This window comes from Mustelus asterias, unplaced genomic scaffold (assembly GCF_964213995.1).
Source record: "Mustelus asterias unplaced genomic scaffold, sMusAst1.hap1.1 HAP1_SCAFFOLD_443, whole genome shotgun sequence".
Classification (NCBI taxonomy): Eukaryota; Metazoa; Chordata; class Chondrichthyes; order Carcharhiniformes; family Triakidae; genus Mustelus; species Mustelus asterias.
Window position 1 is genome coordinate 327270 of NW_027590396.1, and position 24253 is coordinate 351522.

A 24253-nucleotide genomic window follows, 5' to 3' on the forward strand; every position below is an offset into this window, starting at 1 on the left:
CCAGACCCCTCAACATCTTGTAAACCTCTATCAGGTCACCTCTCATCCTTCGTCTCTCCAGGGAGAAGAGACCAAGCTCCCTCAACCTATCCTCATAAGGCATGCCCCCCAATCCAGGCAACATCCTTGTAAATCTCCTCTGCACCCTTTCAATGGCTTCAACATCTTTCCTGTAATGAGGTGACCAGAACTGCGCGCAGTACTCCAAGTGGGGTCTAACCAGGGTCCTATAAAGCTGCAGCATTATCTCCCGCCTCCTAAACTCAATCCCTCGATTAATGAAGGCTAGTACGCCATACGCCTTCTTGACCGCATCCTCCACCTGCGAGGCCGATTTAAGAGTCCTATGGACCCGGACCCCAAGGTCCTTCTGATCCTCTACACTGCTAAGAATGGTACCCTTCATTTTATACTGCTGCTCCATCCCATTGGATCTGCCAAAATGGATCACTACACACTTATCCGGGTTGAAGTCCATCTGCCACTTCTCCGCCCAGTCTTGCATTCTATCTATGTCTCGCTGCAACTTCTGACATCCCTCCAAACTATCCACAACACCACCTACCTTGGTGTCGTCAGCAAACTTACCAACCCATCCCTCCACTTCCTCATCCAGGTCATTTATGAAAATGACAAACAGCAAGGGTCCCAGAACAGATCCCTGGGGCACTCCACTGGTCACTGACCTCCATGCAGAGAAAGACCCCTCCACAGCCACTCTCTGCCTTCTGCAGGCAAGCCAGTTCTGGATCCACAAGGCAACAGCCCCTTGGATCCCATGCCCTCTCACTTTCTCAAGAAGTCTTGCATGGGGGACCTTATCGAACGCTTTGCTGAAGTCCATATAGACCACATCCACCGCTCTTCCTTCGTCAATGTGCTTGGTCACATTTTCAAAGAACTCAACCAGGCTCGTAAGGCACGACCTGCCCCTGACAAAGCCGTGCTGACTACTTTTGATCATACTAAACTTCTCTAGATGATCATAAATCCTGTCTCTCAGGATCCTCTCCATCAACTTACCAACCACTGAGGTTAGACTCACCGGTCGGTAATTTCCCGGGCTGTCCCTGTTCCCTTTCTTGAATATAGGGACCACATCCGCAATCCTCCAATCCTCCGGAACCTCTCCCGTCTCCATCGACGATGCAAAGATCATCGCCAAAGGCTCCGCAATCTCCTCCCTCGCCTCCCACAGTAACCTGGGGTACATCCCATCCGGTCCCGGCGACTTACCAACCTTGATGCCATTCAATAGTTCCAACACATCCTCTTTCTTTATGTCCACATGCTCGATCCTTTCTGTCCTCCGCAATCCAGCAGTACAACCACCCAGATCCCTTTCCACCGTGAATACCGAGGTAAAGTATTCGTTAAGCACCTCCGCCATTTCTAACGGTTCCGCACAAACTTTTCCCCCTTCACCTTTTAAGGGTCCTATGGATTGTTAGGATTGATATTAGTAGGGACAGGTCCTCAGTCTTTGCTAAGTGGTGAGATCCGGGTCAGGCAGTGCCTACAGCAGATGGGAAATGTTTATAGATGTTCACACGGTGCCCATGACTTTAGATCTGACGTTTCTCCCTCGGGTAAGGTTGTGTGGGAGTGGGTGGGACTCACTGCAGGTGGTCTCCTCCTGCACTCTTTAATTCTGTCTATTCACAGGACACGGGAATCAATTGCACCATGGAAAACGCTACAGATCCACTGAGGGGAACCCAGGACAGAGCCACACAGTTCCTACCCAGAGACCTCCGACATGTGGACCGCCTGGTAATTATCGACAGTGGGATAGAGTGAGGGAGAGAGAGGGAGGGAGAGAGAGAGAGGGAGGGAGAGAGAGTGAGGGAGGGAGAGAGAGTGAGGGAGGGAGAGAGAGTGAGGGAGGGAGAGAGAGTGAGGGAGGGAGAGAGAGTGAGGGGAGGGAAGGGAGGGAGAGAGAGTGAGGGAGGGAGAGAGAGTGAGGGAGGGAGAGAGAGTGAGGGAGGGAGAGAGAGTGAGGGAGGGAGAGAGAGTGAGGGAGGGAGAGAGAGTGAGGGAGGGAGAGAGAGTGAGGGAGGGAGAGAGAGTGAGGGAGGGAGAGAGAGTGAGGGAGGGAGAGAGAGTGAGGGAGGGAGAGAGAGTGAGGGAGGGAGAGAGAGTGAGTGAGGGAGCGAGAGTGAGTGAGGGAGCGAGAGTGAGTGAGGGAGCGAGAGTGAGTGAGGGAGCGAGAGTGAGTGAGGGAGCGAGAGGAGCGAGAGTGAGTGAGGGAGCGGGAGTGAGTGAGGGAGCGAGAGTGAGTGAGGGAGCGAGAGTGAGTGAGGGAGCGAGAGTGAGTGAGGGAGCGAGAGTGAGTGAGGGAGCGAGGGAGAGTGAGGGAGCGAGGGAGAGTGAGGGAGCGAGGGAGAGTGAGGGAGCGAGGGAGAGTGAGGGAGCGAGGGAGAGTGAGGGAGCGAGGGAGAGTGAGGGGAGCGAGGGAGAGTGAGGGAGCGAGGGAGAGTGAGGGAGCGAGGGAGAGTGAGGGAGCGAGGGAGAGTGAGGGAGCGAGGGAGAGTGAGGGAGCGAGGGAGAGTGAGGGAGCGAGGGAGAGTGAGGGAGCGAGGGAGAGTGAGGGAGCGAGGGAGAGTGAGGGAGCGAGGGAGAGTGAGGGAGCGAGGGAGAGTGAGGGAGCGAGGGAGAGTGAGGGAGCGAGGGAGAGTGAGGGAGCGAGGGAGAGTGAGGGAGCGAGGGAGAGTGAGGGAGGGAGGGAGAGTGAGGGAGCGAGGGAGAGCGAGGGAGGGAGCGAGGGAGAGCGAGGGAGGGAGCGAGGGAGAGCGAGGGAGGGAGCGAGGGAGAGCGAGGGAGGGAGCGAGGGAGAGCGAGGGAGGGAGCGAGGGAGAGCGAGGGAGGGAGCGAGGGAGAGCGAGGGAGGGAGCGAGGGGGAGCGAGGGAGGGAGCGAGGGGGAGCGAGGGAGAGCGAGGGAGGGAGCGAGGGAGAGCGAGGGAGGGAGCGAGGGAGAGCGAGGGAGGGAGCGAGGGAGAGCGAGGGAGGGAGCGAGGGAGGGAGCGAGGGAGAGCGAGGGAGGGAGCGAGGGAGAGCGAGGGAGGGAGCGAGGGAGAGCGAGGGAGGGAGCGAGGGAGAGCGAGGGAGGGAGCGAGGGAGAGCGAGGGAGGGAGCGAGGGAGAGCGAGGGAGGGAGCGAGGGAGAGCGAGGGAGGGAGCGAGGGAGAGCGAGGGAGGGAGCGAGGGAGAGCGAGGGAGGGAGCGAGGGAGAGCGAGGGAGGGAGCGAGGGAGAGCGAGGGAGGGAGCGAGGGAGAGCGAGGGAGGGAGCGAGGGAGAGCGAGGGAGGGAGCGAGGGAGAGCGAGGGAGGGAGCGAGGGAGAGCGAGGGAGGGAGCGAGGGAGAGCGAGGGAGGGAGCGAGGGAGAGCGAGGGAGGGAGCGAGGGAGAGCGAGGGAGGGAGCGAGGGAGAGCGAGGGAGGGAGCGAGGGAGAGCGAGGGAGGGAGCGAGGGAGAGCGAGGGAGGGAGCGAGGGAGAGCGAGGGAGGGAGCGAGGGAGAGCGAGGGAGGGAGCGAGGGAGAGCGAGGGAGGGAGCGAGGGAGAGCGAGGGAGGGAGCGAGGGAGAGCGAGGGAGGGAGCGAGGGAGAGCGAGGGAGGGAGCGAGGGAGAGCGAGGGAGGGAGCGAGGGAGAGCGAGGGAGGGAGGGAGCGAGAGCGAGGGAGGGAGGGAGCGAGGGAGAGCGAGGGAGGGAGCGAGGGAGAGCGAGGGAGGGAGCGAGGGAGAGCGAGGGAGGGAGCGAGGGAGAGCGAGGGAGGGAGCGAGGGAGAGCGAGGGAGGGAGGGAGCGAGGGAGAGCGAGGGAGGGAGGGAGCGAGGGAGAGCGAGGGAGGGAGGGAGCGAGGGAGAGCGAGGGAGGGAGGGAGCGAGGGAGAGCGAGGGAGGGAGCGAGGGAGAGCGAGGGAGGGAGCGAGGGAGAGCGAGGGAGGGAGCGAGGGAGAGCGAGGGAGGGAGCGAGGGAGAGCGAGGGAGGGAGCGAGGGAGAGCGAGGGAGGGAGCGAGGGAGAGCGAGGGAGGGAGCGAGGGAGAGCGAGGGAGGGAGCGAGGGAGAGCGAGGGAGGGAGCGAGGGAGAGCGAGGGAGGGAGCGAGGGAGAGCGAGGGAGGGAGCGAGGGAGAGCGAGGGAGGGAGCGAGGGAGAGCGAGGGAGGGAGCGAGGGAGAGCGAGGGAGGGAGCGAGGGAGAGCGAGGGAGGGAGCGAGGGAGAGCGAGGGAGGGAGCGAGGGAGAGCGAGGGAGGGAGCGAGGGAGAGCGAGGGAGGGAGCGAGGGAGAGCGAGGGAGGGAGCGAGGGAGAGCGAGTGAGGGAGGGAGCGAGGGAGAGCGAGTGAGGGAGGGAGCGAGGGAGGGAGAGTGAGGGAGGGAGGGAGGGAGGGAGGGAGAGTGAGGGAGGGAGAGTGAGGGAGGGAGGGAGGGAGGGAGAGTGAGGGAGGGAGGGAGAGTGAGGGAGGGAGGGAGGGAGAGTGAGGGAGGGAGGGAGGGAGAGTGAGGGAGGGAGGGAGGGAGAGTGAGGGAGGGAGGGAGGGAGGGAGGGAGGGAGGGAGGGAGGGAGTGAGAGGGAGGGAGGGAGAGTGAGGGAGGGAGGGAGGGAGAGTGAGGGAGGGAGGGAGGGAGAGTGAGGGAGGGAGGGAGGGAGGGAGAGTGAGGGAGGGAGGGAGGGAGAGTGAGGGAGGGAGGGAGAGTGAGGGAGGGAGGGAGAGTGAGGGAGGGAGGGAGGGAGAGTGAGGGAGGGAGGGAGAGTGAGGGAGGGAGAGAGAGTGAGTGAGGGAGGGAGAGAGAGTGAGAGCAGTGGGAGAGAGAGTGAGAGCAGTGGGAGAGAGGGAGAGAGAATGAGCAGTGAGGGAGAGAGATCACCTGAATTCTCAGAGGAGAGCCTGAGTCCTCTGGGGTGGATCCCCGGCAATCCGGTGGTGGGTTGTGGTGGAAGTTGGCTGAATGGGGGAAACAGTTGGAGGAGACATTGGGATGGTGTATTGTCACTGAGCTAGTAATGCAGAGACCCAGGGTAATGTTCTGGGGACCCGGGTTCAAATCCCACCACGGCAGAATGTGAAATTTGAATTCAATAAAAACCTGGAATTAGAAGTCTAACACTAACCGTGAAACCATTGTCAACTGTCGGAAAAACCCATCTGGTCCCTTTAGGGAAGGAAATCTGCCGTCCTTACCCGGTCTGGCCTACACGTGACTCCAGAGCCACAGCGATGTGGCTGACTCTCCAGTGCCCTCAGGGATGGGTAATTAATACTGGCCCAGCCAGCAGCCGCCACGTCCCATGAACGAATGAGAAATAGTTAATTATCATCGCGGAGGTTAGACTGATTCTCTCCCTGCTCATTCTCACAGGACTGCAGTAATTCCTGGTGTAACACCCTCACCTGCCACATGAAGACACTGGACAGGAATGAGGAGGTGACCTTTCATGTTGGCTACATGCTGTATGGTAAATTCTTCAGGACGGTGAGTCTGAGGTGATAACCCCTCCGTGCAGCAGTCAGTGTATCGGTGCCATATTGTCAAACTCTCTGTAATTCTTGGCCTTTCCTCACCCTGCACTCAGTGACTTTTCACAGGGTCTGTTCTAGATTTCAGGAGCACCGACGTATCTCGGGGTTTGGCCAGATCCATGGAAAGTTGTAAATCTCCAGTCAACCGCCCCACCTCCACACACCTTCTCACACACACCTTCTCACACACACCTTCTCACACACACCTTCTCACACACACCTTCTCACACACACCTTCTCACACACACCTTCTCACACACACCTTCTCACACACACCTTCTCACACACACCTTCTCACACACACCACCGAGCTTGGTTCCACAACAACCACAAGCAACACTTGCCTTGCCACAATGAGTGAGAATCGTAGAATCCCCACAGTGCAGAAGGAGGCCATTCGACCCATCGAGTCTGCACCGACCACAATCCCACCCAGACCCTATTCCCGTAACCCCACATATTTACCTTGCTAGTCCCCCTGACACTAAGGGGCAATTTACCATGGCCAATCAATGGCAGATGCAGTATAATTTGGATAAATGTGAGGTTATTCACTTTGGAAGCAAAAACAAGGCGGCAGATTACTACCTGAATGGGTGTAAATTGGGAGAGGGGAGTGTGCAGCGGGACCTGGGTGTCCTTGTGCACCAGTCACTGAAGGTAAGCATGCAGGTGCAGCAGGCGGTAAAGAAGGCAAATGGTATGTTGGCCTTCATTGTGAGAGGTTCCGAGTACAGGAGCAGGGATGTGTTGTTGCAATTATACAGGGCCTTGGTGAGGCCACACCTAGAGTATTGTGTGCAGTTTTGGTCTCCTTTTCTGAGGAAGGATGTTCTTGCTCTCAAGGCAGCGCAGCGAAGGTTTACCAGGCTGATTCCGGGGATGGCGGGACTGATGTATGAGGAGAGATTGACTAGGTTAGGATTGTTTTCACTGGAGTTCGGACGAATGAGGGGGGATCTCATAGAGACTTATAAAATTCTAACAGGACTAGACAGGGTAGATGCAGGGAGGATGTTCCCGATGGTGGGGGGAGTCCAGAACCAGGGGTCACAGTCTGAGGATTCAGGGTAGACCATTTAGGACGGAGATGAGGAGACATTTCTTCGCCCAGAGAGTGGTGAGCCTGTGGAATTCATTACCACAGGAAGTAGCTGATGCCAAAACATTGAATGTATTCAGGAGGCGGCTGGATGTAGCACTTGGGGCGAACGGGGTCAAAGGTTATGGGGAGAAAGCAGGATGAGGCTATTGAGTTGGATGATCGGCCATGATGGTGATGAATGGGGGAGCAGGCTCGAAGGGCCGAATGGCCTCCTCCTGCTCCTTATCTTCTACGTTTCTATCAGCTTAACCCGCACATCTTTGGAATGCGGGAGGAAACCGGAGCACCCGGAGGAAACCCACGCAGACACGGGGAGAACGTGCAGACTCCACACAGACAGTGACCCGAGCCGGGAATTGAACCTGGGTTCCTGGCGCTGTGAGGCAGCAGCGCTAACCCACTGTGCCACCCTCATTCAGAAAGCACAAATTTGATGGGCTCCTATTAGTTACCTCAGGGACTAGCTTGGTGGCACAATGGGCGGCATGGTGGCACAGTGGTTAGCACGACAGCCTCACAATGCCAGGGACCCAGTTCGATTCCCGGCTCGGGTCACTGTCTGCGTGGAGTCTGCACGTTCTCCCCGTGTCTGCGTGGGTTTCCTCCGGGTGCTCCGGTTTCCTCCCACAGTCCGAAAGATGTGCGGGTTAGGTGGATTGGCCGTGCTAAATTGCTCCTTCGTGTCAGGGGGACTAGCTAGGGTAAATGCATGGGATTATGGGGATAGGGCCTAGGTGGGATTGTGGTTGGTACAGACTCGATGGGCCGAATGGCCTCCTTCTGTGCTCTAGAGATTCTATGACGTATTGTGGCTGGAAACTGCAATGGAACCTTCAGTGCCACAGTCTGTGCTTTGACCCTGTACAGATGTGTTGTGGGTCAGGTGTGTTACTGCCCAGTTCCCTCTGTGACTATACGGAGCAGTGATAGCTCGCTATAACCGCTCTGTTTCAGCTTGAAACACTTGAGGAAAAATTTAAGAAACAACAAAGAGAGACTAAGAAAGCGATAAAGAAAGGAAGGATAGACTATGAAGCTAGGCTAGCAATTAATATAAAAAATGATAGTAAAAGTTTTTATAAATATATAAAAAGGAATAGAGTGGCTAGAGTGAATGTTGGACCCTTGGAGGACGAGAGGGGGGAGTTAATAGTGGGAAATGAGGATATGGCTGAGTCTTTAAATAAGTTTTTTGTGTCGGTCTTCACAGTGGAGGACACAAATAGTTTGCCAAATATTAACGATAGAGGGTTGGCAGCAGGAGAAATACTTAATACAATTAATGTTACCAGAGAGGCAGTGCTGGGTAGACTAATGGGACTGAAGGTGGACAAGTCCCCGGGTCCGGATGGAATGCATCCCAGGGTATTGAAAGAAATGTCAGAGGTAATAGTGGATGCGTTAGTGATTATTTATCAAAACTCGTTGCATTCTGGGGTAGTGCCGGTTGATTGGAAAACGGCTAATGTTACGCCGCTGTTTAAAAAAGGAAGGAGACAAAAGGCGGGTAACTATAGGCCGGTCAGCTTAACGTCTGTAGTAGGGAAAATGCTGGAATCCATTATTAAAGAGGAGATAGCAGGGCATCTGGATAGAAATGGTTCGACGCAGCATGGATTCATGAGGGGAAAGTCGTGCTTGACGAACATGTTGGATTTTTATGAAGGTGTGACGAGGGCGGTTGATGGAGGAGAACCGGTGGATGCGGTGTTTTTGGATTTCCAAAAGGCGTTTGATAAGGTGCCCCATAAAAGGCTGCTGAAGAAGATTAGGGCACACGGAGTTGGGGGTAGTGTGTTAAAGTGGATTGGGGACTGGCTATCCGACAGGAAGCAAAGAGTCGGAATAAATGGGTGTTTTTCCGGTTGGAGGAAGGTAACTAGTGGCGTGCCGCAGGGATCGGTACTCGGGCCGCAACTATTTACCATTTATATAGATGATCTGGAGGAGGGGACGGAGTGTAGGGTAACGAAGTTTGCAGACGACACAAAGATAAGTGGAAAAGTGAATCGTGTGGAGGACGGAGAAGATCTGCAGAGAGATTTGGACAGGCTGAGTGAGTAGGCGAGGATATGGCAAATGGAGTATAACGTTGAGAAATGCGAGGTTATACACTTTGGAGGAAATAATAACAAATGGGATTACTATCTCAATGGAAACAAATTAAAACATGCTACCGTGCAAAGGGACCTGGGGGTCCTTGTGTATGAGACGCAAAAGCCCAGTCTGCAGGTACAACAGGTGATCAAGAAGGCAAATGGGATGTTGGCCTATATTGCGAGGGGGATAGAATATAAAAGCAGGGATGTCTTGATGCACCTGTACAGGGCATTGGTGAGGCCGCAGCTGGAATACTGTGTGCAGTATTGGTCCCCTTATATGAGGAAGGATATATTGGCATTGGAGGGAGTGCAGAGAAGGTTCACCAGGTTGATACCGGAGATGAGGGGTTTGGATTATGAGGAGAGGCTGAGGAGATTGGGTTTGTACTCGTTGGAGTTTAGAAGGATGAGGGGGGATCTTATGGAGACTTATAAGATAATGCGGGGGCTGGATAGGGTGGAGGCGGAGAGATTCTTTCCACTTAGTAAGGAAGTTAAAACTAGAGGACACAGCCTCAAAATAAAGGGGGGTCGGTTTAAGACAGAGTTGAGGAGGAACTTCTTCTCCCAGAGGGTGGTGAATCTCTGGAATTCTCTGCCCACTGAGGTGGTGGAGGCTACCTCGCTGAATATGTTTAAAGCGCGGATGGATGGATTCCTGATCGGTCAGGGAATTAAGGGTTATGGGGATCAGGCGGGTAAGTGGTACTGATCCACGTCAGATCAGCCATGATCTTATTGAATGGCGGGGCAGGCTCGAGGGGCTAGATGGCCTACTCCTGCTCCTATTTCTTATGTTCTTATGTTCTTATGTTGTGGTGTTTTTACACAAACACCACTGTACATTCTGACCCCTCGATCCATTGTGTCTGTGGGCTCCCAGTTGCTATGTTGACTTAGAGGATGTACAGAAACTATCAAATCCTCTTTCCGCAGGCACAGTTCAAATCCCTAAAACTTGTGACGACCTTCACCCTGGATGTACAGACACCGCAGATCCTGACACTGGCACAGTCAGCTCGGTATCGCGAGGTAAGCAGCATTTCCACTCAACTTATACTGAAATCAGAGGGTCAGTAATTACTCTGTTACAGCTAGTTTGTTAAAAACTAGAGATAAACAACCCTGAATGTACAGGCAGACGGAAGGTCAAATGTCAAGGTTGAGATAACTAAGGTGTAGGAATAGATTTTTCCATATCTGATACCCAGGACAGGTACAACACGGGGTTAGATACAGAGTAAAGCTCCCTCTATACTGTCCCCCATCAAACACTCCCAGGACAGGTACAGCACGGGGTTAGATACAGAGTAAAGCTCTCTCTGCACTGTCCCCATCAAACACTCCCAGGACAGGTACAGCACGGGGTTAGATACAGAGTAAAGCTCCCTCTGCACTGTCCCCATCAAACACTCCCAGGACAGGTACAGCACGGGGTTAGATACAGAGTAAAGCTCCCTCTACACTGTCCCCCATCAAACACTCCCAGGACAAGCACAGCACGGGGTTAGATACAGAGTAAATCTCCCTCTACACTGTCCCCATCAAACACTCCCAGGACAGGTACAGCACGGGGTTAGATACAGAGTAAAGCTCCCTCTACACTGTTCCCATCAAACACTCCCAGGACAGGTACAGCACGGGGTTAGATACAGAGTAAAGCTCCCTCTACACTGTCCCCATCAAACACTCCCAGGACAGGTACAGCACGGGGTTAGATACAGAGTAAAGCTCCCTCTACACTGTTCCCATCAAACACTCCCAGGACAGGTACAGCACGGGGTTAGATACAGAGTAAAGCTCCCTCTACACTGTCCCCATCAAACACTCCCAGGACAGGTACAGCACGGGGTTAGATACAGAGTAAAGCTCCCTCTACACTGTCCCCATCAAACACTCCCAGGACAGGTACAGCACGGGGTTAGATACAGAGTAAAGCTCCCTCTACACTGTCCCCATCAAACACTCCCAGGACAGGTACAGCACGGGGTTAGATACAGAGTAAAGCTCCCTCTACACTGTCCCCATCAAACACTCCCAGGACAGGTACAGCACGGGGTTAGATACAGAGTAAAGCTCCCTCTACACTGTCCCCATCAAACACTCCCAGGACAGGTACAGCACGGGGTTAGATACAGAGTAAAGCTCCCTCTGCACTGTCCCCATCAAACACTCCCAGGACAGGTACAGCACGGGGTTAGATACAGAGTAAAGCTCCCTCTACACTGTCCCCATCAAACACTCCCAGGACAGGTACAGCACGGAGAGTAAAGCTCCCTCTACCCTGTCCCCCATCAAACACTCCCAGGACAGGTACAGCACGGGGTTAGATACAGAGTAGAGCTCCCTCTACACTGTCCCCCATCAAACACTCCCAGGACAGGTACAGCACGGGGTTAGATACAGAGTAAAGCTCCCTCTACACTGTCCCCCATCAAACACTCCCAGGACAGGTACAGCACGGGGTTAGATACAGAGCAAGGCTCACTCTACACTGTCCCCATCAAACACTCCCAGGACAGGTACAGCACGGAGAGTAAAGCTCCCTCTACCCTGTCCCCCATCAAACACTCCCAGGACAGGTACAGCACGGGGTTAGATACAGAGTAAAGCTCCCTGATTTGGGTTTTGCTTCGGGCTGGTCTCTCCCTCGCTGATGTGTGAATGTCTTGTCTAGGTGACTGTGGAGCTGATCAAACCCGTGCTGATTGCCGTTTCCCTGTGGATCATCATTGGCAGCACGCTCGGGGGCCTCCTGCTGCTGGCTCTCATTGTCTTTATTCTGTGGAAGGTAAATGTCTGGGGTTTCGCTCTCGCCTCAGTGCCCACTATTACCAACACAATCTAATAGTGAAAGGGACTGGGGGTAATCATGTTAGAATAGAATCCCCGCAGTACAGAAGTCATGATGTGGAGATGCCGGCGTTGGACTGGGGTAAGCACAGTAAGAAGTCTCACAACACCAGGTTAAAGTCCAACAGGTTTATTTGGTAGCAAATACCATAAGCTTTCGGAGCGCTGCTCCTTCGTCAGATGGAGTGGTCTCTGTTCTCAAACAGGGCACAGACACAGAAATCAAATTACAGAATACTGATTAGAATGCAAATCTCTACAGCCAGCCAGGTCTTAAATGTACAGACAATGTGGGTGGAGGGAGCATTCAACACAGGTTAAAGAGATGTGTATTGTCTCCAGACAGAACAGCTTGTGAAATTGTGCAAGTCCAGGAGGCAAGCTGTGTGGGTTACTGATAATGTGACATAAATCCAACATCCCGGTTTAGACCGTCCTCATGTGTGCGGAACTTGGCTATCAGTTTCTGCTCAGCGACTCTGCGCTGTCGTGTGTCGTGAAGGCCGCCTTGGAGAACGCTTACCTGAAGATCCAAGGCTGAATGCCCGTGACTGCTGAAGTGCTCCCCCACAGGAAGAGAACAGTCTTGCCTGGTGATTGTCGAGCGGTGTTCATTCATCCGTTGTCGTAGCGTCTGCATAGTTTCCCCAATGTACCATGCCTCGGGACATCCTTTCTTGCAGCGTATCAGGTAGACAACGTTGGCCGAGTTGCAAGAGTAGGTACCGTGTACCTGGTAGATGGTGTTCTCACGTGAGATGATGGCATCCGTGTTGATGATCCGGCACGTCTTGCAGAGGTTGCTGTGGCAGGGTTGTGTGGTGTCGTGGTCACTGTCCTCCTGAAGGCTGGGTAGTTTGCTGCGGACAATGGTCTGTTTGAGGTTGTGCGGTTGTTTGAAGGCAAGAAGTGGGGGTGTGGGGATGGCCTTGGCGAGATGTTCGTCTTCATCAATGACATGTTGAAGGCTCCGGAGGAGATGCCGTAGCTTCTCCGCTCCGGGGAAGTACTGGACGACGAAGGGTACTCTGTCCACCGTGTCCCGTGTTTGTCTTCTGAGGAGGTCGGTGCGGTTTCTCGCTGTGGCGCGTCGGAACTGTTGATCGATGAGTCGAGCGCCATATCCTGTTCTTATGAGGGCATCTTTCAGCGTCTGGAGGTGTCTGTTGCGATCCTCCTCATCCGAGCAGATCCTGTGTATACGGAGGGCGTGTCCGTAGGGGATGGCTTCTTTAACGTGTTTAGGGTGGAAGCTGGAGAAGTGGAGCATCGTGAGGTTATCCGTGGGCTTGCAGTACAGTGAGGTGCTGAGGTGACCGTCCTTAATGGAGATGCGTGTGTCCAAGAATGCAACCGATTCCGGAGAGTAGTCCATGGTGAGTCTGATGGTGGGATGGAACTTGTTGATGTCATCATAGAGTTGTTTCAGTGATTGCTCACCATGACTCCAAAGGAAGAAAATGTCATCGATGTATCTAGTGTATAGCATCGGTTGAAGGTCCTGTGCGGTGAAGAAGTCTTGTTCGAACCTGTGCCTAAGGACGGTCACCTCAGCACCTCACTGTACCGCAAGCCCACGGATAACCTCATGATGCTCCACTTCTCCAGCTTCCACCCTAAACACGTAAAAGAAGCCATCCCCTACGGACAAGCCCTCCGAATACACAGGATCTGCTCGGATGAGGAGGATCGCAACAGACACCTCCAGACGCTGAAAGATGCCCTCATAAGAACAGGATATGGCGCTCGACTCATCGATCAACAGTTCCGACGCGCCACAGCGAAAAACCGCACCGACCTCCTCAGAAGACAAACACGGGACACAGTGGACAGAGTACCCTTCGTCGTCCAGTACTTCCCCGGAGCGGAGAAGCTACGGCATCTCCTCCGGAGCCTTCAACATGTCATTGATGAAGACGAACATCTCGCCAAGGCCATCCCCACACCCCCACTTCTTGCCTTCAAACAACCATGCAACCTCAAACAGACCATTGTCCGCAGCAAACTACCCAGCCTTCAGGAGAACAGTGACCATGACACCACACAACCCTGCCACAGCAACCTCTGCAAGACGTGCCGGATCATCAACACGGATGCCATCATCTCACGTGAGAACACCATCTACCAGGTACACGGTACCTACTCTTGCAACTCGGCCAACGTTGTCTACCTGATACGCTGCAAGAAAGGATGTCCCGAGGCATGGTACATTGGGGAAACCATGCAGACGCTACGACAACGGATGAATGAACACCGCTCGACAATCACCAAGCAAGACTGTTCTCTTCCTGTGGGGGAGCACTTCAGCAGTCACGGGCATTCAGCCTTGGATCTTCAGGTAAGCGTTCTCCAAGGCGGCCTTCACGACACACGACAGCGCAGAGTCACTGAGCAGAAACTGATAGCCAAGTTCCGCACACATGAGGACGGTCTAAACCGGGATGTTGGATTTATGTCACATTATCAGTAACCCCCACAGCTTGCCTCCTGGACTTGCACAATTTCACAAGCTGTACTGTCTGGAGACAATACACATCTCTTTAACCTGTGTTGAATGCTCCCTCCACCCACATTGTCTGTACATTTAAGACCTGGCTGGCTGTAGAGATTTGCATTCTAATCAGTATTCTGTAATTTGATTTCTGTGTCTGTGCCCTGTTTGAGAACAGAGACCACTCCATCTGACGAAGGAGCATTGCTCCGAAAGCTTATGGTATTTGCTACCAAATAAACCTGTTGGACTTTAACCTGGTGTTGTGAGACTTCTTACTGTACAGAAGGAGGCCATTCGATCCATCAAGTCTGCACTGACTATAATCTCACCCAGGCCCTATCCCCATAACCCCATGCATTGACCCTGCTAATCCCCCTGACACTAGGGGCAATTTAGCATGGCCAATCCATCTAACCCGCACATCTTTGGAGTGTGGGAGGAAACCGGAGCACCCGGAGGAAACCCACGCAGACACAGGGAGAATGTGCAGACTCTGCACAGACAGTGACCCAAGGCCGGGATTCTAACCCGGGACCCTGGCGCTGTGAGGCAGGAGTGCTAACCACTGTGCCACCGTGCTGCCCTAATGTTGTTGGGGATGTCACAATGCAGTTGAGTTGAAGGGACAACTCACCTTTTCTGGGGGAGGGAAGCAGGGACGAGATGTTGGTGAGAAGGCTAGGATTCCAGTTTATGAAAAATCCTGGGGGAAATTCCTGCCCTGGTTCCCTGAGGCAATCAGGTAATCCTCAAGGATCTGTGGGAATTCAGAATTCCTTCAGATAGCCACTAATTCAGTTTGTTCCATTGCTACAATGGAAATGTGATCCCCTCCAAGTGACTTGTGAGGCTCCATTCTCAATGGGCCTGGGCAGATTCACTCGCTGTCCTTTATCCAACCCTAACTCTTTCCACGCCCACCACCATCTCATCCCATCCTCATCATTCATAAAGCAACACATCATTCTCACATCTTCTCCAATCCTCCACTCCTCTGATAACCCGTCCCAGCTCCTGGTAATGGGTCGCCAGCGCTCGACATCAGGTTAAAAACCCAAATCACATCTGTTAAGTATTTGATTTATTAGTGTCACAAGTAGGCTTACATTAACACTGCAATGAAGTTACTGTGAAAATCCCCTAGTCACCACACTCCGGCGCCTGTTCGGGTATACTGAGGGAGAATTTAGCATGGCCAGCACGTCTTTCAGACTGTGGGAGGAAACTGGAGCCCACATTCTCCATTTTGGGCAGCATGGTGGCCCAGTGGTTAGCACTGTTGCCTCACAGTTCCAGGGATCTAGGTTCCATTCCCGGCTTGGGTCACTGTCTATGTGGAGTTTGCACATTCTCCGCGTGTCTGCATGGGTTTCCTCCGGGTGTTCCGGTTTCCTCCCACAGTCCAAAGATGTGTGTGGGTTAGGTTGATTGGCTATGCTAAATTGCCCCGAGTGTCCAAAAGGCGTTTGATAAGGTGCCTCACAAAAGGTTGCTGAAGAAGATTGGGTCACACGGAGTTGGGGGTAGGGTGTTAGCGTGGATTGGGGATTGGCTATCCGACAGGAAGCAGAGAGTCGGAATAAGTGGGTGCTTTTCTGGTTGGCAGATGGTAACTAGTGGCGTGCCGCAGGGATCGGTACTGGGGCCTCAACTATTTACCATTTATATAGACGATCTGAAGGAGGGGACTGAGTGTAGGGTAACAAAGTTTGCAGACGACACAAAGATAAGTGGAAAAGTGAATCGTGTGGAGGGCGTAGAAGGTCTGCAGAGAGATTTGGACAGGCTGAGTGAGTGGGCGAGGATCTGGCAGATGGAGTATAACGTTAACAAATGCGAGGTTATTCACTTTGGAAGAAATAATAGCAAATTGGATTATCTAAATGGAAAGAAATTACAACATGCTGCTGTGCAGAGGGACCTGGGGGTCCTTGTGCATGAGACGCAAAAACTCAGTCTGCAGGTGCAACAGGTGATCAAGAAGGCAAATGGGATGTTGGCCTATATCGCAAGGGGGATAGAATATAAAAGCAGAGATGTCTTGCTGCATCTGTACAGGGCGTTGGTGAGGCCGCAGCTGGAATACTGTGTGCAGTATTGGTCCCCTTATTTGCGGAAGGATATATTGGCCTTGGAGGGAGTGCAGAGAAGGTTCACCAGGTTGATACCGGAGATGAGGGGTGTTGATTATGAGGAGAGACTGAGCAGATTGGGTTTGTATTCGTTGGAATTTAGAAGGCTGAGGGGGGATCTTATAGAGACCTATAAGATAATGAAGGGGCTGGATAGGGTAGAGATGGAGAGATTCTTTCCACTTAGAAAGGAAACTAGAACTGGAGGGCACAGCCTCAAAATAAAGGGGGGTCAGTTTAGGACAGAGTTGAGGAGGAACTTCTCTCAGAGGGTGGTGAATCTCTGGAATTCTCTGCCCACTGAAGTGGTGGAGGCTACCTCGTTGAATATGTTTAAATCACGGATAGATGGATTCCTGATCGGTAAGGGAATTAGGGGTTATAGGGATCAGGCGGGTAAGTGGAACTGATCCACTTCAGATCAGCCATGATCTTATTGAATGGCGGGGCAGGCTCGAGGGGCTAGATGGCCTACTCCTGCTCCTATTTCTTATGTTCTTATGTCCCGGAATGCATAGGTCAGAGGGATTAGCGGGGCAAATATGTGGGGTTACAGGGATAGAGCCTGGGTGGGATTGTGGTTGGTGCAGGCTTGATGGGCCAAATGGCCTCCTTCTGCTCTGTAGGGATTCTATGATTCACCTGGAGGAAACCCACGCAGACACGGGGAGAACATGCAGACTCCGCACAGACAGTGACCCGAGGCTGGGAATCGAACCCAGGTCCCTGGCGCTGTGAAGCAGCAGTGCTAACCACTGTGCCGCCCATCCGTTCTCTAATCCTCCACTCCTCTGATAATCTGTCCCAGCTCCTGGGAATGCGTCAGCAACGCTGTATATCAGTTTAGCCACCTCTGGGTATGGGAGGCAAAACGGGACGCAATAGTTCAAGTGTCACTGAACCGAGGCTGTGTGTAGATCAAAACAGTTCCCTTGTGTAGGGTTAGCATGGGCTGGTTAGCCTGAACAGATTTCCCCATCTCTGAAATGGTGATAAGTCTCCAACCTGCAAAAGCAAGGAATGGGGTGAGGGAACAGAGCAAAGAGGAAATAATACTTGTCGCATTAATGTTGGAACTGTTTCCCCTACAGTGTGGATTCTTTAAGAGGAAACAAAAGGAGGAAGAAAGTGAGGATGAGGAAGAGGAGGAGGAGGAGAAAGAGTGAGGCTGAGGCTGCCCCGGTTCGGTACCCAGTACACTCAGAGTCAGGAACCTCTGACACCGACCCAGTCCCATCACACACAGACTGACCGCTCTGCACTTCCTTGAAGCTTTGTCCAATTTGCAAATACCCATCAGAGGGTCTGTGCCACCTTGTCCAAATCCCTGAGGACCAATCCAGGAGCGGGAAAGTACCAGGAAACTACTTGTCTTCCAATAATTGCGCCCTTTGAGAGACAGTCAGTCGGGTGATTTTACTGCATTGTTCGAAGGTTCTTCCTATTAACGTGCCGTGTGGATTCAGCAACGTGGGGTGCCCATCCCTACTCTCGAACAACACAACACAGCCCCTTTAACTCACTCACATCCTGCTAACGCTACCCCACTACGGCTGCTTACAGCAGACACAACCTATTCCGAACAGTTGCCACCTTCAGACCAGGGGTCTGAGCTAGAAATTATGTCACAGAATGCCTCCAGTGCAGAATGAGGCCACTCAGCCCATCGTGTCTGTACCGACTCACTGACAGAGCATCCCACCCAGGCCCTTTCCCATTACCCCATGTATTTACCCAACCAATCCCCCTAACATACACATCTTGGGACACTAAGGAGCAATTTAGCACGGCCAATCCACCTAACCTGCACATCTTTGGACACTAAGGGACAATTTAGCACGGCCAATCCACCCAACCTACACATCTTTGGGACACTATGGGGCAATTTAGCATGGCCAATCCACCTAACCTACACATTTTGGGACACTATGGGGAAATTTAGCATGGCCAATCCACCTAACCTGCACATCTTGGGACACTAGGGGGCAATTTAGCATGGCCAATCCACCCAACCTACACATCTTTGGGACACTATGGGGCAATTTAGCATGGCCAATCCACCTAACCTACACATTTTGGGACACTATGGGGCAATTTAGCATGGCCAATCCACCTAACCTGCACATCCTGGGACACTAGGGGGCAATTTAGCATGGCCAATCCACCCAACCTACACATCTTTGGGACACTATGGGGCAATTTAGCATGGCCAATCCACCTAACCTGCACATCTTTGGGACACTATGGGGCAATTTAGCATGGCCAATCCACCCAACCTACACATCTTTGGGACACTATGGGGCAATTTAGCATGGCCAATCCACCTAACCTACACATTTTGGGACACTATGGGGCAATTTAGCATGGCCAATCCACCTAACCTACACATTTTGGGACACTATGGGGCAATTTAGCATGGCCAATCCACCTAACCTGCACATCCTGGGACACTATGGGGCAATTTAGCATGGCCAATCCACCTAACCTACAGATATTCTGGACTGTGGGAGGAAACCGGAGCACCCGGAGGAAACCCACGCAGACACGGGGAGAACGTGCAAACTCCACACAGACAGTGACCCAAGCTGGGAATTGAACCTGGGTCCCTGGCGCTGTGAGGCAGCAGTGCTAACCACTGTGCCACCCTAATGATATATTTGGTTGTAATTGTAACGAGTGGATGATGAATTATCTGCTCACTTTAATGCTGCCAATTGAGTGAGTCAGAGATTAGACACACAAGAACGTACCTGCCAGTGACCAGATGTTCACTCGGTGGTGTGGACTGGATAAACCCCAGTGGACATTCACATTTATTCCACTCTGTTTTTCCTTTCCCCAGTCCATGGTGTTAACTGTAAAAAAGGCAGTGAGTCCAGTGTTGAGATCCAGCTCACCCACACGATTACAGTCCGTCATTCACAACAGCCCTATTCGGGGGCAGGGGTGGGGCAAACATTCACGAGGTGACAGTACAAGCAGAGTGCTGGGTTAGAATGCAGATCTGTCAGACTGCCTCCCCCTAGCTGGTGTGTGAGAGATGGGACTGCTTCCCTGCCTACTGAGGGAAGGGGCTGCCTGGTCCCAGCTACCTAACTTACCCCTCCCCAACTCCAGCTTCTCCCGGACACTGAAATCACTCTCAGCCGAAGGAACAAATATTTACGTGCACTTTATTTAAAGCTTTTTTTTTTGGAAATAAACATTTAAGGAAATGAAACGTGATTTAGTTTTTGGTCTGATTATTGTACAAAGTTCAGATTTACTCCTTTCACTTTCAGCAGCACCTTGGATTCAGGAAGGAGATAAATGGGGGCAACAATGTCCCCACTCTGATTATCTTTGTGATTCTGGCTATTAACTGAGCCACAAGGCCAGCTGTCTGTGCTGAGTTAGCTTCACTAAGTGGTAATCAGCCCAGCTTCGTACTGCTGTCCCACTCCTGCTGGGAATCGTGTGGATAACAAACATTCATTCATAAGAACTAGGAGCAGGAGTAGGCCATCTGGCCCCTCGGGACTGCTCCGCCATTCAATAAGATCATGGCTGATCTTTCCGTGGACTCAGCTCCACTTACCCGCCCGCTCACCATAACCCTTAATTCCTTTACTGTTCAAACATTTATCTATCCTTGCCTTCAGAATCCTGAAATCAGGTTGCTGCTGTTCCCAGACACAGCCAATATGGGGGATATTCTGTCTGCACCAAGATACACTTTCATATCCGCTTTCCCTCCTTCCTTTCTCGACAGGACGATATGAACATTAGCAGCTGTGAATGTGCCAGACACACGCTGGGATGAAATGTCTTCTTCCTTCACTGGGATTAGTTTGTGAGTGCAGCATGTGGACAGTATAGGAGAGGGACAGGATTGAAAGAGATGACCATCAGAGCCTCTCGAGCAGTTAGTGTCGGATTGGCAGCAAGGGAAATGACAGAGGGAAGACCAGAATAAGATGTAGGTTTTATATTAGTTTATATATATTTATATTCTTATTATAATAATGTTTAGGACACTTACACTTTGGAAAGAGTGGAAGTTACTTCCAGCCTTTAGTAGCCAGGGACACATTATCTACCTTTAAAGAACTGTGTAGAGGGAGCTTTACTCTGTATCTAACCCCGTGCTGTTCCTGTCCTGGGAGTGTTTGATGGGGGACAGTGTAGAGGAAGCTTTACTCTGTATCTAACCCCGTGTTGTACCTGTCCTGGGAGTGTTTGATGGGGGACAGTGTAGAGGAAGCTTTACTCTGTGTCTAACCCCGTGCTGTACCTGTCCTGGGAGTGTTTGATGGGGACAGTGTAGAGGGAGCTTTACTCTGTATCTAACCCCGTGCTGTACCTGTCCTGGGAGTGTTTGATGGGGGACAGTGTAGAGGGAGCTTTACTCTGTATCTAACCCCGTGCTGTACCTGTCCTGGGAGTGTTTGATGGGGGACAGTGTAGAGGAAGCTTTACTCTGTGTCTAACCCCGTGCTGTACCTGTCCTGGGAGTGTTTGATGGGGGACAGTGTAGAGGGAGCTTTACTCTGTATCTAACCCCGTGCTGTACCTGTCCTGGGAGTATTTGATGGGGGACAGTGCAGAGGGAGCTTTACTCTGTATCTAACCCCGTGCTGTACCTGTCCTGGGAGTGTTTGATGGGGGACAGTGTAGAGGGAGCTTTACCCTGTATCTAACCCCGTGCTGTACCTGTCCTGGGAGTGTTTGATGGGGGACAGTGTAGAGGGAGCTTTACTCTGTATCTAACCCCGTGCTGTACCTGTCCTGGGAGTGTTTGATGGGGGACAGTGTAGAGGGAGCTTTACTCTGTATCTAACCCTGTGCCGTATCTGTCCTGGGCGTATTTGACGGGAGCTCTATTCTGTGGTTAATGCTGAGTCTGTTTTAAGGGTCACTTGAGGGGATAGTGGTCTGGGATGTAGGGGTTGGTGAGAGGTGATTTTCAAGTTCCACCTAGTTACAGCTCCCAAAGTGCTGGTGCTTTGACCACTGTGGAACTATTCATTGACTGTCCGGCATTGGCCTGGTCAGTTCCTGGTCATCTTTCCTTTTTTAAGAAGTGATTTCCTTATTGTAAAGTCATCCCTAGCACAAGGGAAGATAGCTGGTCAGCCCCAGATCTTCCCTAATGAGAGTTCCTCAGTGCCCCTGGCCCAACTGTCTTCAGCTGCTTCATAAGGTCAGAGGAGGGTATCTTCACCAATGATTACTCAATGTGTATACTGAGTAGACTGCCTACACGCAGCAAGATCTTAACAACGAAGGCTGATAAATGGCAAATAACGTTCACACCGCACAAGGAACAGGCAATGATCAACAAGAGAGCATCTAACCATCTTGCCTTGACATTCAATGGCATTACCATTGCTGAATCCACCCCCCCCGCCACACCATCAACATCATGGTAGATCACCATCAAGGCAGAAACCTGCTGGGAATTGTGCGGCGAGTAACTTACCTCCTGGCTGTCTTTCCCCTGTCTACAAGGCACAAGTGCGATGGAACAGTCTCCACTTCCCCGGATGAGTGCAACTGTAACAATACTCAAGCTGCTTGATAAAGGGCCAAACAGTCCACTAACTTTGTCATTCCAGCCACTGCTTCCATCACTGTGCATCATGTAGTGTCGAACCTATCTACTTACCCCCATCTCCTCCAGCTCACACACCATTGCAACTTGGACATATATTCATTGTTGCTTGGTTTAAATCCTGGAATGCTTCCTAACAACCACAAGTAGTTCCAAGTTGGCTGATCACCACCACCTCAAGGAAGATCACTGATGGTGAGCAGAAGCCAGGAGGCGATGGCCTCATGGTATTATCGCCAGACTATTAATCCAGAAACTCAGCTAACGTGCTGGGGACCCGGGTTCGAATCCCGCCACGGCAGACGGTGGAATTTGAATTCAATAAAAAATATCTGGAATTAAGAATCCACTTGATGACCATGAAACCATTATTGATTGTCAGTACTTTCTGTACTGTAGGGTTTCTATGATTTCTATGAAAAACCCATCTGTTTCACTAATGTCCTTTAGGGAAGGAAATCTGCCGTTCTTACCCGGTCTGGCCTACATGTGACTCCAGAGCCACAGCAATGTGGTTGACTCTCAACTGCCCTCTCAAGGGGCAACTAGGGATGGGCAATAAATGCTGGCCCCAGCCAGCGACACCCATGTCCCACAAATGAATGAATATAAAGGAAGAAGAGCATGCACCGAAACCCTATCCAATTGTCCCTTCCTTAACGCCAGGGGTGCTGAGGCCAACACAGCTGCTGGTTGGGCTGGGATCTGCACAGGCCGAGTGAGAACCCGGGTCCGTTCTGCTCTGTGGTGACTATCGGAGAAAGCTGCATCAGACGCGGTGCTGACGGGCTGCACAAGCGGAAACCATCTCTCAACAATTTTCTTTTGGTTTATTTACAAAATAAAAACTTTGAATCCAATGACAGAGCAGAGATTAAACATTTACAACTACAAAAAAACAGAATGCAATACCAGATAACGGTCTTCTAGTGAGCAGTACTGTTCCATTCTTAATTTTATTTAAGTGTTTTGACAGTGGTTCTTAATGCAGGGTTTCGTTCCTGTAACTGCATCACCAGTGAACACATTCACACAATACCTTGGGTGGGGATAGTATAGTGAACATGAAAGGCAGTCGATCTAAAATAAAAGATGTGATCCTTAATGAAAGTAACAAGAAGTAGACAAGGGTTTCCTGATGCATCAGGTAAAGGGAGCAACTTGTTCCTGTCTGCTGTTGTATGGCTTGTGTACACCTCCGCTTTAACCCCTGTGCGTACTCAGTATGATGGGTACACGGTACAGTCACTGCAATAAACAAACTGGCACCAGGGCAAGCGGCTGGAGTCAAAGCCCGAGGTTGGAGTCAGATATTTGTTTGGATAAACTTAGGACAGGAGCAATAACTTGTAAAAACTAAGCTGGCCTGTGGAACTAAATTAAACAGCTTTTTCAAGGAGCTGGTATGGGCTGAATGGCCTCCTTCATAGAATCATAGTATCCCAATGTGCAGAAGGAGGCCGTTCAGCCCATCGAGTCTGCACCGACCACAATCCCACCCAGGCCCTTTCCCCAGAACCCTCATGCATTTACCCGAGCTAGTCCCCCTCATCACTAAGGGGCAATTTAGCATGGCCGATCCACCTAACCCGCATATCTTTGGACACTAAGGGGCAATTTAGCACGGCCGATCCACCTAACCCGCATATCTTTGGACACTCAGGGGCAATTTAGCACGGCCGATCCACCTAACCCGCATATCTTTGGACACTAAGGGGCAATTTAGCACGGCCGATCCACCTAACCCGCATATCTTTGGACACTAAGGGGCAATTTAGCACGGCCGATCCACCTAACCCGCATATCTTTGGACACTCAGGGGCAATTTAGCACGGCCGATCCACCTAACCTGCACATCTTTGGAGTGTGGGAGGAAACCGGAGCACCCGGAGGAAACCCACGCAGACACGGGGAGAACGTGCAGACTCTGCACAGACAGTGGCCCAAGCCGGGAATCGAACCCGGGTCCCTGGCGCTGTGAGGCAGCAGCGCTAGCCAACGTGCCGCCCCTTCTGTCCTGAAAGATTCTGTGCACGTATATAAGGTTCACGGTATATCAGGTTTCTTTCTGTACATGCTGCAGTTTGGGGGATGAAGCATAGGGGACAATGGTACACATCGGCGTGCAGAGCCAGTGCCGTAGTGACTGGAAAGTGGGAGGCCCAAATCCCAGAGATAACTTAAACTGTCACACACCTTTACCCCATGGAAGCCAGTACCTTCCACTGCACAAATTCAGAGTGAAAACCACTGGTGGATTCTCCATTTTGGGACTGAACTGCTCGGCTGTACCAAGTCCCACGCTGAAAGTGGATCACACCGTGAAGATTTCAATTAAACTTCACCCATCCCCACTTACAAACCCATCCAAGATAAAGCGGAGCTTAGTGTTTGACAAAGAACAGATCACATAAATAAATGACAAAGACATTTGTGAAATTGCCCACTGCCATTTC

At 52.1% G+C, this 24253-nt stretch overlaps 1 protein-coding gene across 1 annotated transcript in view; it reads left to right on the forward strand.

Moving 5' to 3' along the window:
* The window catches only part of itga10 (integrin, alpha 10), a 177623-nt gene extending 158194 nt beyond the window's left edge, over positions 1–19429 (forward strand). Inside the window, exons 26-30 of the mRNA XM_078204773.1 lie at positions 1666–1773; positions 5358–5471; positions 9662–9757; positions 11403–11516; positions 17296–19429. Coding sequence (XP_078060899.1) covers positions 1666–1773; positions 5358–5471; positions 9662–9757; positions 11403–11516; positions 17296–17370 — 507 coding nt within the window. The 3' untranslated portion in view covers positions 17371–19429. The remainder of the gene's footprint in view (positions 1–1665; positions 1774–5357; positions 5472–9661; positions 9758–11402; positions 11517–17295) is intronic.
* Positions 19430–24253: the final 4824 nt, after the last annotated feature.